Source organism: Magnolia sinica, chromosome 15 (genome assembly GCF_029962835.1).
Source record: "Magnolia sinica isolate HGM2019 chromosome 15, MsV1, whole genome shotgun sequence".
Classification (NCBI taxonomy): Eukaryota; Viridiplantae; Streptophyta; class Magnoliopsida; order Magnoliales; family Magnoliaceae; genus Magnolia; species Magnolia sinica.
The window spans coordinates 28,755,143-28,772,226 of NC_080587.1; the positions used below are offsets into that span (position 1 = coordinate 28,755,143).

At 36.9% G+C, this 17,084-nt stretch overlaps 1 protein-coding gene across 2 annotated transcripts in view; it reads left to right on the forward strand.

Annotated features, from left to right (window-relative positions):
- LOC131228185 (uncharacterized) overlaps positions 1–17,084 on the forward strand; it is a 38,610-nt gene that overhangs the window by 2,363 nt on the left and 19,163 nt on the right. For both annotated transcript variants that reach the window (XM_058224048.1, XM_058224047.1), the window contains exons 2-4: positions 1,542–1,826; positions 15,825–15,884; positions 15,985–16,194. In XM_058224048.1, the coding sequence (XP_058080031.1) occupies positions 1,542–1,826; positions 15,825–15,884; positions 15,985–16,194 (555 nt within the window). The remainder of the gene's footprint in view (positions 1–1,541; positions 1,827–15,824; positions 15,885–15,984; positions 16,195–17,084) is intronic.

The following is a 17,084-nucleotide window of genomic DNA, read 5'->3' on the forward strand; positions in this document are numbered from 1 at the left end:
ACTTACTAGAAGTGTGCTTCCACCGAACAAAATACCTGAAGCCCTCATTGAGAATTCACTCTAGTTGCTATTACCAAAATCCTTCAAACTGAAAATTTCAAACACTTCGACATGCAATGTTTTGGTTCACCATGCATTTTTTCTCCACACCATTGTATGGACCTTGGCTTCACATTTTTCATTGAGTTTTGTAAAACATAAGTGACAATAAAAAACTTCACCATCTCACCCCATGAAACCACAATAAACCTTCCACATGGCTTTCTTGGCTACAAACAATCACTGATATCCGACCATTTGCAGGCTTCATTTTTTTAAAAAGAGAAAGTGGGGAGATTCTCAATGACCTAAAAATCTACCCTTGAACTCATCAAGATTGCCACATATATTGAACTTATTAAGACAAAAACCTAACACTTTGGATTGAAATTACATCACCAAGAAAACATCAATGAAACTGACAGTTCTGATTGAACCCATATTTGCAAAGAAGAAGATGAACAACCTAGTGGCCTCACAGCCAATTTCATTGCCGCCTTGTGATGAAGGTCTTGTTGCGTTGGATATTCTCCAAAATATGCTTTCGTCATGCTTTCTATGAAGAGATCATCCTTCCTCCAATTGCTTCACTCACAAGCAAACTTGTAAAATGCTGGCCTCAAACCCATGTGTGCATAACTAATCTAGATCTAATTCCTGGCTTCAGACCACCTCGTTCTAATAGACTCACTACTAGGCCTGTTTTCTCCAATACTAATTGCACAGAAATTTCTACATGCCATATGTCCATGCCATGATGGACAATTGAAATTCATGCATCTGATACACACATGTACATGGACCATGCCAAACACATGGAGATGCTTTGATATGATCTGCTGAAGCAAATCTTCTACGGGTAACCAAAATCACTAGTTCATAATTAATGCAATAATGTATTTCTTAAACATACATTCTGTGAAAATAAAGACAAAAACACTAAAAACATTGTGACAAAATCTCTCCCTCCCTATCTCTTGCATACTTTGCTTGCACCTTTTATGAAGAGAGGTTTTGTATTTTTTGATGAATCACAACCCAACCCCCCCCCCCCCCCCCCAAGTTTGCCACCACCACACCAAAAAAAAAAAAAAAAACCCTTGTTGACAATTACTATTTCCAACATTAGGAACCTTTCATGTGGGATTGGATCCTGTACACGTGTGACCATAGTAGGTGGTTTGTACTATTTGTTTGGCCTCCATTATCAATGGGAGATGCCTCCAAAATCTTCCAAATTAGAAGATCCTGACCTTCGATCAACGGCCTATGACTGGATGGTTCAGGTGAATATTCAACAATGGTCCACATTCAATGGACAATGGTCTGATGATTGAAGGATTATTTCTAATGTCAAAACCTTTGGGGCATTTCCCATTAATTATGGAGACCAAATCATATTAACGGCTTGGATCACTAAATCGTAGTACCAGATGTACAAAATTCCTCTTCCCTTCTGCGCCATTCTTTGTAATTCAATTAAACGCTTTGTGATTGATTAGGCCGCCAGGGATGGCTTTTGCTCCCAGATCCAACGGCTTTCAAGAATAGAGAGAGAGACAAGCATAACCATCAACAGAGGAGTTGATCTGGGGAAAGTGGCCCTGCACATTGCTGCAGAAGATGACGCACTAGTCTCCCATTCTTCTGTGCCTCTTCCAGTTGATTCGTTCATTGAAAGATTGGACGATCTGTCTATGGGTTTCTGCTCGCTATACATTCCCCCTGTTGGATCATCTCCTGAACTTTTCCTCGGGAATCTGGAGAGGTACTTCTATGTGCACAAGGTATTTTGGATTTTCTGCTTCTCCTTCTCTTTTTCCAATTGCTAATGAATGAATTTTTCTTGTGTTTCAAGAGTTTTGAAAATTGAGTTGAATTATTCTGAGAAAAGAACTAGGAAAATAAACAGTACACATTTCTTCATGCAAGTCAGTTTAGACTGTCCGAATTGTGAGCACTAGCCCAAAGGCCACACTCAATTGATGATTTTAACAATCCATCTTCAGTCATTATTTTGAAAGTTGATCTTTTCTAGCTGTCCGTTTGATGGCCTCCAATTGTACGATGGGGTTCATCTAATCATTGTGATTTTGAGTCATGATCTATGAATCTATCCACAAAGTGGTCATTATTTATATTGAAATACATGTATGCTTGATGTTCTTTTTAGACATGTTTTTACAACTATTGATGAAGGAAGAACTAATTTCTTGTAGTGAATGAGTAATAACAATATCAATTTGATCTTTATAAGGAGAGAAATGAATGCAGGAGTTATTAGGTGTTGACCATACACGTTGTGTTGTGCATTATATTGATCAATCATGGGGCGTGCTCACCTGTGATTCATATTGTGTCAAAGCACATATGGTGTGGCTTATACAGCTCACACCATAGGGTGGGGAACCTTTCCTATTATGTGCGCCCAAAATGGTCATTCTATTCAATTTTGACCTCTTTTTTTTTACTTAACATAATAAACAAAAGGGCACATGGATGAATCCCACATTTTCCTTCTCCTCTCTCTTCTTTCTCTTCTATCTTCTCTCCTCCTCCATTCTTCTCTCATTTAATTGCTAACACTTAACGTGGTATCAGATGATTTGGGATTTGCCCTAAACTTTTCTTTCGTTTCCTTTTATTTTTGTTTTTCCATTGTTGAAACCCTATATCTGCCCTGGACTCGTTTTTGTTTTAGGAAATCTAGGGTTTTCCTTTCTTTGGGTTGTGCAGAAACCATGTTGGTTGTCTGCATTAGATGCAGAACTGTGTGGTAGTGATGCTTTCTTCTTTTTGACATCAAATATAAGGACGGATCAAAATATCGTTGGGCCGGTCCAAAGTTTTCTATCATGGTTTATTGGTGTGAATTGTAAGTAGTGTGTATTGTATTGTATGGCTACATTGTGATGACTAAGTGATTGTAGGTAGTTCTGACAAATCATTGACTAGCTGTTTTTGACGGCCGAGTGATTAGAGGTGTGCTTCTGGTAAACCCGTTGACAACCCCCTTTTAATCAGAGGTGTTTCTTGCAGCCCGTTTTCAACACACACACACACATATTTTTATTGGAGGTGTTTCTGGCTGCATGTTTTTGATGTAGGTTGTGTGTTTCTCATATATTGGATTATCTGTGCTAATTATGGAGGGAAAAGTATGGTGTCCAATCTGTCATATCTTCTTGGGGTTTAGAGGACTTTGATAAATTTTCGGGGCATTTATGCCTGATTTTTGTATATTTTCAAAAATCTTTAAAAAAATAAAAAAAAATAAAATCTAATATTATATCTGTACTCTCCAGCCATTTCCGATTAGATCTATGTAGATTTGATTGAAAAAAGTTTATTTATTTTATTAAATCCGTCGAAAAATATGTAAATTCCAGATTAAAAAAAATAAATCAGATGATTTTGATCACAGATCTAGAGAGGCCATGCATTTTCAATTAGATCTGATAAAAAATTAAGTTTTTTTTTTTTTTTTTTAAAAATTTTTTTTAAATTTTTTAATTTTTTGAATTTCTAGATTGGTTGTTTTTTTATATGTAAAAAATCAGATTTGAGTAGTTTGGTCATCATTTTTATCAGATATGTTTTGGGTTTTTCATTTTGGTGGTGACTGGTGAGGTGATTGGTGAGTTTTTTTTCTATTAAGACTTAAGAGTAATGTTTTTTTTTTTTTAGAGATTATTTTAAGGAAATTGTTAAGTACTAAGTATTTTTACACTTAATTGTTACACACAACTAATGTTTTAAATATCGACGATATTGGTCGATATATCCCACGATATATCTCGTATCCCATCAGTGCGATACAAAACGCATAGGTAGTGTCGATATATCCCACATGTTCGATCCGATGAGCATTTTCAATTTCGGATCCCCCTTTTTTAAATTTTTTTTTATTTTTAAGTTGAAATTATGTTAAATCAGTGTCAAATAGTTATAAATCCATTGGTTCTTCATGTTTTGCATGAAAAATCAAAGAATTGGAGCTTTGATTTTGATATCCATTGGTTCTTCATGTTCTCCATGTTTTTTCTTTGAAAATTTCCTTCAACTAGCTATCAATTAAGACTAATTTTGAAGTATTTAGGAGCGTTTGATGAAATGATCGTCACAAACACTCTAAAAGTTATGCATTCAATTTGAATATAGTTGCATAAGTTCGATTAGACAGTGCATAGCTTAGGACCCTATGCAAAGGAAACCTATTATGTGCACTTCTTTTTTGAGATGTTATGATTTAAAGTGTGTATCAAGGTATTTTTTAAAACAATCCCTGAAATTTCATTGAAAAATTCAACCAATTTTCCAATGTTCCTATGTTTCCCAAAAAGTGTGATAAATTACCCGATACAAACGATATGTCCCGTGCGATAACTGATATCTGTATCCCAAGGATGCGATACATAACACGATACCAATATTTCGAACACTGCATACAACTCACCTGTCACACACATTCTCCAAGCAAGCACATATGTACAAGTGAATATACTAGTGAGTACTGAGTGGTGATACTTTTTGAACAAATTAGACTATTAGCGATATATGATATCGATTTATGACATATGTCAACAGTTTTATATTATATATATATATATATATATATATATATATATATATATAATATATATATATATATATATATATATATATATATATATATATATATATATATATATATATAAAATTGTACTATAAGGTTGACCTCATGGGAACTTCTCATGAGGTTGAGCTGTGTGAGCCCCACCATGATGTGTGTCGAACATCACCACCGTGCATTTGATGGGTCCCCTTTAGGTTATGGGATATCCAAAAATCAGCCATATACAGAACTCAGATGGGCCATACCATCTAAAACCACGTGAAAACATGCCTAAAACATATAAAAGCACTTGGTGGGGCCCACTTGAGTTTTGGGTGCGGCTGAAACTTGGTTTGACCCCTCATCCAAGTGGGACACACAATGAATGGGTTGGATTTGTGAACTACATCTCGGTGGGCCCAATAAATTATTACAAATGTTTTAATGGGAGGATTACCCCTCTCAACTGTTGTATGTGGTGTGGCCCACCCAAGTCATGGATTGACTTGATTTTTAAGCCTATGGCCCACTATGGAATGGTGTATCTAATTGATGGGGCTAGATGTTCGACACACATCATGGTGGGGCCCACACAGCTTGACTTCATGGGAAGTTCCCATGAGGTCGACCTCATAGTACCATTTCCTCTCATATATATATATATATATATATATAAAACACTAGAACTTACAGTTAGTCAACCTGCCAGGACAACATTCTTACCTAAGAATGGTCCGATGCACCATTGAATATATGGTTAAAATGCAAAAATAAAATAAAATGATAGATTCGTGAATATCTCATTTTATCTTATTTTTTCATATTTTTTTGCTTAAAAAAAATCTGATCGATACGGGCCGATATGAGCCCGATTCCGATAGGCGATGCTGTATCATATCATTTTTCCACAGGGCCAATATGGTGGCTGATACCGTCATTTAGAATCATGATTGTCCGAAGTATTACTTCTCTCTGAGTAGTTGGGACCTTCTAGGGCCTAGATTTTAAGGGTGTTTTTATGGTGGGATTATGAGGGATTAGAATGTGGTTAGTCATGATGGGGTAACCTTTCTTCATCATTTTATCCTTATTTTCCCTGTTTTCTTTTCTTTTTGCGTTTTGTAAGTACTAACGATAGGTTCACTAGCTTTAGGCTTTTGGTATAGTTTTGTTGTTTTATTCTTTTCTAAAATTTGTCATTGTTAAAAAAAAATAAAATGACTTTGCTTATTTATAATCCATGTCCCTTTTGTTTTCAATTTTTACTCAAACCACTTTGGGGCTTGTTTGGATTGGGGGTAAAGGGGAATGCAAGGGAAAAAAAGTGACATGTGGATGGTAAATTGACTTAGCATTAGGGGAAGCAAACCCTTTGCACTTGTTTGTTTTACTAAAGAAAATTCCTGGAAAATGCTTTTCTTTTGTATTTGAAATTATTTGGATTACAGTCTCATAAAAGGATACCTTTTCCCTCCATTTTTTCACTTAAAACGTCACATCAGACTCAAACTCTATTTCCGCCATTTGACTTTTTGAAAGAAAAGGTTTTACTCCCTTGTTGAGGTGGTAAAGGTAAATGCAAACATCTTGCCATGGCATCCTCTGCCTTCCCAAGCAAGTGCAAATGTCTTGTTGACATAAACTGAATGCTTCCCTTAGTTTACCCTCAATCCAAATAGGTGTTTAGTTTAATAAGTGGGAATCCATGGAAAAAGAAAGGAAAAGTGTAATCATTAGTGTTTTCTCTTGTTTCATTTGCGATGGAAATCATGGATTCCATATGTAATTATTGCACTTTTCTACTTCTAAAATTCTCAATCACAAAAATGAAGGTGACCTTTGTGAAATGGAGTGGAGACTTCCACTTACAAATCAAACATATTGATATAACTTAAAATGGAATTCCTTAGAATTCATGTCTCAATAGTAGCTTGGAAATAACAGGTGTGCTCCCCACTGACGCAAGTTTGATTCCCCTCCCGGGGATTACCTAATGCATGTGGTTTGTAGGTGATTGTTTGCGTTCGCAGGAAATAGTCTCACCTTAAAATGGGGCGGAGACACCTTGACGTTATGTATATCTATATATATATATATATATATATATATATATATATATATATATATATATATATATATATATATATATATATATATATATATTAGCTTGGTTTAAGGATTTTGGGTGGGCCAATTCCCACCAATCAAACAAGCCCTTTTGGTAAAACCTAGAAGACTAAAACTTATGTAACAAGAAAAGGAAACTAACTTCATTTTGGCTTGTTTCTAAGGGTTTGTTTGGATAGAATGCAAACTGTGAAATGAAACCAGTTTGCATCGACAAGGCATTTGTACCTAGTTGGGAAGCAACAGATGCTGCAGCAAAGTGTTTGCATTTGCTTTTCCCTCCTCAACAAGAGAGTATTATCCTTTTTTTTTTTTTTTTGTTCTAAAAGTTCAAATGTAGGGAAAAGAGTTTGCCTCTGATGTGACATTTTAAATTGCAATTTTGGAGGGAAAAGGTTTCCCTTTGGAGCATTGCAATCCAAACAATTGCAAATGCAAAAGGAAAATATTTTCTAGGACTTTTCTTTAGCAAAACAAACAGGTGCAAAGGGTTCTTCCCCTATCGTTGATGTTCGTTTACCTCCCACTTATGTCATGTTTTTGCTTTCCCTTTCATTCCCCAAGTTTTTCTTCAAAGTTCAATCCAAACAGGCCCTAGTAACAAAATCAGTCTAAGTGAACTCTTGTAAAAGATACTGAAAATAACAACTAAAGTATTCTAAAGGAATCCAAAATAACTAGCTGTACTAGTTCACAGACATATTGGACATTTCAGATTGGCACCGTATCATGGGCTGATCTCTGATTCTTGGAGTTAGTGATCCTTTTTGGCTATTTGAGAGGTGATTCTTTGAAGATGTTTAATGAGAGACATCTTCAACGGTAAACTCATGGACAATAATGGCCTCATAGACAGTGATATCATATTTGCCTATGGTGTTAAGAATTATAGGCTGCTTCTCCTTAGTGATGCCTTAATTTTATGGGATTATTTGAGCATGTGGGTAAGGTGGAGACTGCATTTGGCAGTCATTGGAGAAGGTAGACTTGAGCTTGTACATCATCAGTGTGACATTTTGCATTGGTCAATGGTTGATGGCAATGATTCTTAGGAAGTTCGAAAGGTTTAATTAACTGACCCTCCTTTAGAATCTTCATTCTCCTTTAGAATCTTTTGTGATGGCTTGCATCTAGGAAAAATGTGGTGCCTCTAATCATAGACAAAGGGCGGCATCTATAATGTGGATTGGTAATTTATGGTGGACTATCTAAACACCAAGATCACTAAGTACCAATGACATTAATCTTTTCTTTTATGATGCATTACTATTTAGATCACCTATTTCTAGCTGAACATTTGATGTGTGAAATTTGTCAATTGCTTCCTCAACGGTGTTGGAGGTGGAGGACATGGTATTGGAAATGACAACTTATAGGTTGGGAATCGCAATCTGACATTTGCTCTTTTGGATTTGCTAAATCCATGGAAAGACCAAATCAATTGTTGGATGTCAACAGGATTTTACAAATTGATGGTTTTTTGGCAAATCCTAACACCAAGAAATTTGTGGATTTGGGGTCAAAAGTTTTCCTCCAAAATACTTGTTATTTGCCATCTCAAATGTGTATGATAAAAATGGACTTCTAGAAAAAAAGACCAATGATCTATATTCAGACACGTCTGGCCAACTTAACTAATATGGAAGCTGGATTTTTGGATTAGGGCATGACTGTCAGCCCAGACAATAAATAACCTGGAACTTGCCACAAGTGTGACACAATCACACGTGGATATCACATCAGTTAGTTAATCCTAGCCTGAATCAAAACGGTCGGTTAATCCTAGCCACAAATTGGCCCCATCATGTCCCCGACCGGGGATTCCACATGTGTGATGGACAGCTTCTGCCCACTTGATAGATTTAAGAAGTAAAATGTATCGATTTTTAGCTTGATTAACAAACAACAGAAATGGATTTGAGACCTTTGGAAGAAAAAACTGAAATGGATTTGAGAAGTCAAATCCATGGATTTGTAGCTTGATTACCAAACACCAGATTCTGGGATTTGTCAAATTGAAATTCCAGGCAAATGCATGAAAATGTCAAGTTAATGGATTTGCCAAATCCATACTAACATTTCCCAATCCCATGCAAGCTCTTGTTATCTTTGGAAGACCTAAATTGATCATTAACAAATTCCCAAAAGTTAGATTTATTTTGAGTATTTGGGGCTTTTATCATTAAGATAAACTTGAAAGAGTTGTTGAAACCCCATGGTAGGTGCCAACTTCTTGTCATTTTTCTTCAACAGTACAGATCCTAGAGCCATCCCACCCTTGAATGTCCGGATCTTCCAACTTTCTAATATCAATTTTCTTAAAAATTGGTTAGATCATCAAAGTAATACGTCAACTCAAAAGTTTCCAACCTCGGAACAGGTGCTGTGGCAACCATGCTTTATGGAACAAAATGTTGGACATTTAAAGAACGACATGTTCATTGGATGAGTGTAGCTGAGAATGGATGAGTGGCAAGACGAGGAAGGATAAATTAGAAATGAATGCATTTGAGGGAACCTGGGAGTAGTCCAACAGGTATTAAGATGGGGAAAAGTAGACTTGATGGTTTGATCGTGTGCAATAAAGACCAAGAACTGCAATTATTTATTTTAATTTTTATGACAACAAGGTGTCTCCACCCCTTTTTAAGGCAAGACTAATCCCTGCGGATGTACACAATCACCTGCAAACCATGTGCCTCGGGTAAATCACAGGGAGGAACTCACGTCTTAGTCAAATTGAAGGAAAGGGCAAGGGAAGGCCCAAAAGGACGTGGATGGAGGTAGTAGAAAATACTTGATGACCTATGGTCTAATTGAAGCTGTTACCTTGATAGAGTGGAATGGTGGAACAAGATTCATGTAGCTAACCCCAATTAATTGGTATAAGGCTTAGATGACGATCATGATGATTAGGGCTGAAAGTTGGGCGGGTTCAACCCGACCGACCCGTGACCGACCCCACATTGGGTTGGGCTTGGGTTGAGGTCTCGGGTTGCCCGACCCAACCCGAACCCGAACAATATATAAGTTCCTTATAAACTAATTATAATTGAGTGCGGATCGTCTATGTTGAAGGCACAGGAAATTCGAATGCTGTCACGTTTCATTGGTCCACATCATTTTCGATGACTCAAGCTAACAAGATATGCCGGATTTCTCTCTCCCAGATAGATTGCTTGATACACAGTACGACCTTTTAAGGAGTAGTTGTCCTATATTTTAGCTTGTTTGTTTAGAAAAAAATGAAGTTGTTTACAATAAATAAGTACATATATAGTTAATAAAATTATAGGTATAAAAAAAAAGACGTTTATTGAAAATATGATAGACTAATGTAATAATGAAACTATTAGCATATATCTACCCGACCAACCTAGCCAACCCGATCGAGCCTGCTTGGGTTGGGCTTGGGTTGAGAATTCCCAACCCGAGGTTGGGTTGGGTTGGGTTAGGGTTTGAGTTATAGGAACCTTGGGTTGGGCTAGGGTTGAGCACCAACTCGACCCAACCCAACCCGCCCGACTTTCAGCCCTAATTATGATGAGAGTTTTCCAACCTCGATACACTACTGAGGTGGGTTATGATGAGATGGTTCTCATTTCTTGAATGGCCACAAATTTACTTTGATTGTAGTTTTTTGGGAAATTTGAGATTTGCAATCGTGGATGGTCTCATAAGTTGTGCATGTGTGGGGGGTAAGGGGGATGCCTTGTTGCTCAGAGATATGGATTTTAACAAGGTTGTATCTGTTGCTCCCTTTCAAGCATTTTGGGTGTTTATGTATTGTATAGGATTATTTATGTGGAAGGAGTGTCTTTGAATATCATAGGGATGAATGGGGTAGACATTATATGATGTAGAACGTGCCACAGATACATTCCTAGCATGGTTGGGCCAAAAGGTATACCGTAAATTGATCGTAACTTTTAATTCGGGTATTGTTATGGGGCGCACAACCTATCAATCTTTACTGAAACGAGTCATCCGAAGTGAATCGACCCACAAAGTGAGTCGCACCTATTTGTTTCGTTAGAAAACGTGCGCTTTCAGCTCAAAAACGAATTTTTAAGGAAAATTATTATTTTTAGTAATTCCGATTTTTAATAAAATTTTATTTTATTTTTAGAGTTTTAGATTTTCTTCTTTTTTAGAAATAACTTGTAATCATGATAGGACTCTTCTAGCAAAAGTTTATTTGGAATTTTTATTTTTAGAAATTAGGCTTTAGAAGAGTTTTATTAGAATTAGGTTTTTTATTAGGGTTAGAATTTTGCTATTTTTGGTAATTACGATTTTTTTAAATTTTTTTTTATTAATGGTGTAACAAGGACACATGGAGATTAGACAATTATCAATAAAGTTATTTTGAATTTTTTAGAATTAATTTCTATTTTTCTTCGTGGATTTGAGGTATCTCTGTGAGGAGTCCAGAGAAGTTCCATGGATTTGGAACAGTTATCCTGGAGGAAGATGGTGCTCGACCTCATCACGCCCATCCCTGCGTCAGTTTGGTATCAGAGAGAGGCTTTTCCTCGGATCTATGGCTTCTAACAACGGGTCAGGTAACAATCTCATGGACAGTGCTCCGGGGAATTATCCTTTAACGGCGACGGCTTTTGAAGCGGCATAGTGAGAGAATTGGCAAGTCATGCAAAGGTTGCAGGCTGCCATTGATCGCATAACGGAGGCCCTAGGGCAGCTCCGTGTTCTTGGCGGTGATCTGCCACCAGCAGTTGTTGGAACTCACAGTTGCCTTGATCGTAGGATGGTGCCGGCAGCAAGGTATCCCGTATTGGTGTCGGTTGGTATAACAGTGCCCTCCGATACCGATACGGATACGGGGGTGTAACGGCGATACGGGAGCGCAATGGCCCGTAATGGTGCATTTTGTTTTTTGCCAAAAAAATATAGATTAAATCCGGAATATTCTAAGCATTCCAAATATGCATTCATTTATAAATTGGAACATGTTTATGGTAGTGTAACGGTCCACTCTTTGGTGAGAAGTTGTATCGGACTGTCTGATGAATTTATGAACCAGATAACCTGAATTTGACTACAAAATTCATATATTTAATTTTCTAAATATATAATTTATATACTTAAAAATTTGATATCATTTCTCCCAATAGTTCTTAAAAAAAATGAAATTAAATTCAGGTGGATGGCGTTGCCAATTAGGGGCTGACTTGGAGGACCAATCCATGCCCCAAATCAGCCTCAAATTCATGCAATTTATTGGTATTATCCCACTTATGAATTGGTGGACATTTATTGGATAGTGAATCATGAAAAAAATCAAAAGGCCCTATTTTTAAAAAATAGGCGTCCACAAATTAACAATTAAAACTATTCAAACAATTTGATTTTGGCATTGTGAGTTAGCAACTACAGTTCATAATTTAATTGGTAAATTTTAAGTTAATGTATGTCTCGTGTATAATTTTTTAAGGGCCCGAATTAGGCGGGACTCGGATTGTGAAGTGTAGCACACGGGTGTCAAAGTTTTTTGAGCCCCACCATGATGAATGTGTTATATCCACACCATCCATCCATTTTGCGAAATAATTTTAGGGCATGAGCCCAAAAATGAGGCAGATCCAAAGCTCAGGTGGACATTTATTCGACAGTGAAAAATGAAAAATATCAGATGGTCTTATTTCAAAAAACAATTGGAAAAAAAAGGAAGGTAAATCCAGATCTCAGGTGGACCACTAGTGGGCCAGGCGGGCCACCTCGATGTATTTGTATATCAATGCCATCAATCTGTTTTGCCAACTCATTTTAAGGCATGGTCCAAAAATTCAGGTAGATCTAAATCTTCGGTGGACCACTAGTGAGTATTCCTTTAAAACTGGGGCCTACCTCAATGCATTTGTTGTATATCCATGTGGGCCATCCTTTTTGCCAACTTATTTTAAGGCTTGGTCCAAAAAATGAGGCTGATCCAAATCTTAGGTGAACCACAAAATAAGGATTTGATTCCCACCATTAAAAATTTCTTAAGACATTTAAATTTTTTTTTTTTTTTTTGATCAAGCTACTATTTGTGTTATCCCTTCATTAAGGTCAAAGTTTATGTGACCTTATTAACAGGTTCGATGGAAAATAAACATTATAGTGGACGACATGGATATACTACACACAAATTAAGGCAGGCCCATGTAACACAAGTGCGGGGTCCCTACTCTTACTCTGGTGGTAGACTCTCAGGAGTTTCAACACCTGGTTGAGGGTTCGAGTACCCATAGGTGGTGAAATTCCACTATAGCGTGAGTGTGTGGTGGTGTGTGTGCATGTGTAAAAAAAATAAAAAATATATATAAAAAAAAAACTGTGCAAGTGCACTGTTCAGCGTGCACTGCAGAACACGTTAAAAAACAGATTTAAAGTGCGTGACTATTTTATAGCCACGCAGTCCACTCCGTTTTCGATACCGAAATGAAAAAGAAGAGAGAGAGAGGGAAACCGAAAAGAAAGAGGGAAAGAAGAGAGAGAGAGAGAGAGAGAGAGAGAGAGAGAGAGAGAGAGAGAAGAAGAAGAAGAAGAAGAATGGCTGCAGCTGCAGCAGGGCCATAGCCGCAGCAGTTCGAGAAGAAGAAGAAGAGGAAGAAGAAGAAGAAAGAGAAGAAGAAGGAGAAGAAGAGAGAAAAATGGTTTTTTTTTTTTTTCTATTTTCTTTAGGCCCGTAACGGCCTCGTAACAGCTGTTACGATCACAACAGGGGGGGGGGGGGGAGTGTCGGTTGTTACCGTTATGTATCGTAACGTATACGAGACACCCTGGCCAGCAGTGAACTACAAGATCACTCCTAAGAAGGTGGGATCCAACGACATGATTCTGCAACATTCTGGATGGTGCATTTATCGAATAGAACAAACAGAGCAAGAATTCAAGATGAGAGTCGATCTTTTTAGCCTCAATGGCCAACTTCACAATGAGGATTTCCTTGATCGGCTTTATGAAGTTGAACGATTCTTCGAATATATGGAAATCCCTGAAGCAAGGAAGGTTAAGATTGTGGCCTACAAGTTAAAGGGCGGAGCTTCAACTTGGTGGGAATAACTTCAACTCGAGCGGACGGGACAGATGAAGGCACCAATCCGCACGTGGTCGCGGATGAAGTAGTTGTTGCACATGCGATTCCTCCTTAAAAACTACAATAAGGTATTATTCCAACAAAACCAAAATTGTTGGTAGGATAGCCAATCAATAAAGGGGTTATGCAGAGAAATCTCATTATTTGATGGCGAGAGATGATCGCGTCGAAATGGAGTTGCAACAGAACACGTGATTCATTAGTGGCAAACATGTGGCCCCTATGGGAATGGAGAACCAACCCAAGACTTCTAAAGTGGAGGGACAATCTCTCATAACTGAACATGCTTTTGTTAAACAATATGATGAAATAGGATATATATATATATATATGCATTAGTTGAAAAAGAAAAATATATGGAGCCTATGAACATCCCAGAGGATTTGAAAATAGTGTTGCAGGAGTTCATGATGATTGTGCTCGATGAACTCTCTAATAAATTGCCTTCCATACGAGGCATACAAAACGACATTGATCTTGTCACAGAGATAAGTTTGCCTAATTGCCCACATAAAGAATGTGAGATCTTCCAGGCACAAGTGAAGGAATTGATTCATACTAGCCAAGTCAAGGAGAGCATAAGTACATGTATTATGTCAGCTCAAGAGCCTATTGCCAAGTATAAGAGAAGGGCTAATAAGCATTGGCGTCAGAAGTTATTTGAGAATCATGAGCCAAGTCCCTTGAGTAACTCGAGGACGAGTTTTTTTTTTTTAAGTAGAAGGGTCTGTTGTAGAACGTGTCACAGATACATTCCTAGCATGGTTGGGCCAAAAGAAGGTGGACTGTAAATTGATTGTAACTTTTGATCTGGGTATCGTTACAAGGTGCACAACCTATCAATCTTTACTAAAACGGGCCATCTGAGGTGAACCGAAAGCGGGTCATATCTATTTGTTTCGACAAAAAACGCGGGCTTTCAGCTCAAAAACGAAAATTTAAGGAAAATTACTATTTTTAGTAATTCCAATTTTTAATATTTTTAATTTTTAATTTTAGAGTTTTAGATTTTCTTTTTTTTTAGAAATAACTTGTAATCATGATAGGACTCTTCTAGCAAAAGTTTATTTGAAATTTTTATTTTTAGAAATTAGGCTTAGAAGAGTTTTATTAGAATTAGGATTTTTATTAGGATTAGAATTTTGCTATTTTTGGTAATTACAAATTTTAGTTTTTTCTATATTAATGGTGTAACAGGGACATGGAGATTGGACAATTATCAATAAAGTTATTTCGAATTTTCTAGAATTAATTTCTATTTTTCCTCGTGGATTCGAGGTATCTCTGTGAGGAGTCCGGAGAAGTTCTGTGGATTTGGAACGGTTATCCTTGAGGAAGACGGTGCTCGACCTCATCTCGCCCATCCTTGCGTCATTATACCACTGGCTAAATGAGTCACTCAAGTCTCATTTTCAATGGTGAATGTCATCCTATTACCATTGACATATCAGATTGTGCACATGGGTACTGGGGATCATCATATATTTACTCTTGTATATCTTCACCCTTTGCTCTCGTTTCCACATGTTGTTCTTGTTTCTCACCCGTTTTGTCAGTTTGTTACTTCATCAAAAAAAGAAGAAGAAAATAACAGTAATTTCTCAGCTGCAGTGGATGCTTTTTGTCAGCTTGAGTTAGAACAAGGTTTCATTTGCTTTATAACTCTGGGGAATTTGATTTAAGCTGCCTTCCATTAATGGTAAAGTGTGTATTTAATGTGTTTGACAGCTTAGGCAGCTGCTCATCATGTACTCATGAACGATGGAACAATTGTCACTCATTTATTTTGTAGTTCCACTACCTATATATTTTGAACATGTTTCCATGTATTTTTCTATGGGATCCCTTGATAAATTGATAAGACTATGTTTTTGAAGACTGACTCAAATTACATCTAGTTCTCTCGCTGCTGTATTTCTGCGAGGGGCTGCTTTCTTTAACATGCTGGTTCCATTTTGTCAGGGTTTCCATAGAAGCATCGCCAAGAATCAATTGGATGTACAAGCATTGTACCTTCATTCGGTAGCTTCTACTGTTTTTCCTAATCCAATTATTTATGGAATGCCTTTTTTTTTTTTTTTTTTTGTGTTGCATTCACTGTTTCTCTTAACTCACTGAACAGGTTTTGACTCGTCGTTCAGGATCTGCAACTATGCTTTCACTTGTTTACTCAGAAATGTTAAAGATGCTACGATTGTGTGGCTTTCTAGATTTTGATGTGGAGATTTACTTTCCTCACGATCCGATCAATCTTCCTAGAGGCTATAATAAACACAAAAGCAAATTGTCTGATGAACTTCATATACTGACGGTGCAGTCCCTCTTGGTTGAGGTAACTGTTGAATTGTATGGGTTGTTTCATTATGTACTTGGGTACATATAATTTCTTGTTGTGTCAATTGTAGTATCATTTGCACTGTCATATGCAAGATAGAAGTGCTCTATAATACATCAGGTGCAGTAGTTTGTGGTGGTTTATAATATTAGGAGAAAACTGATATTAATCTGTGCATCATGGCAACTGGCCTCTCTTGAGTGGACTCTTTTCCCCCCCTTTTTTTCTTGTTAGTAACTTATTTTAACCTTTTTAGCAGCTCTATCAGCTATAATATGATGTATCTTGTTTAGTAGAACAGTTCTTATCATTAATGGATCATCATCATCATCATAGCCTTGTCCCAGATATTTGGGTCTGTTAATGGTTTGTACCTAGTGATTGCATTAATTATATATGTAGATGATGTTGTGGTTACAGGGAGTGATAGTAAAGGAATTGAGGATATTAAGAAGTATCTTCAACGTCACTTTTTAATGAAAGGTTTGGGTCCTCCTTGATATGTTCTTGGGATAGAAGTTGCCAGATCAAAGGAAGGTATTAATCTGTTTCAAAGGAAATATGTTTTGGATTTGCTTATAAAATAAGCCTTCTTAGTACTAAGCCAGTTGATACACTAATGGATCCAAATCATAAACTAGTTGGTGATCAATGAAATGTGGTTGAAGACCTTGGAGGGTATAGAAGATTGGTTGGAAAACTTATCTACCTAACAATCACTAGGCTAGATATATCACATGCTATGCGTGTGGTAAGTCAGTTGATGAGTTCTCTTAGGGTGCCTCACATGGATGGATTGTTCGGATTATGCGATATTTTAAAGGAGCATTGGGCCAAAGAATTTTATATAAAAGGAATAATCATCTTCAAGTTACAGGGAATTTTGA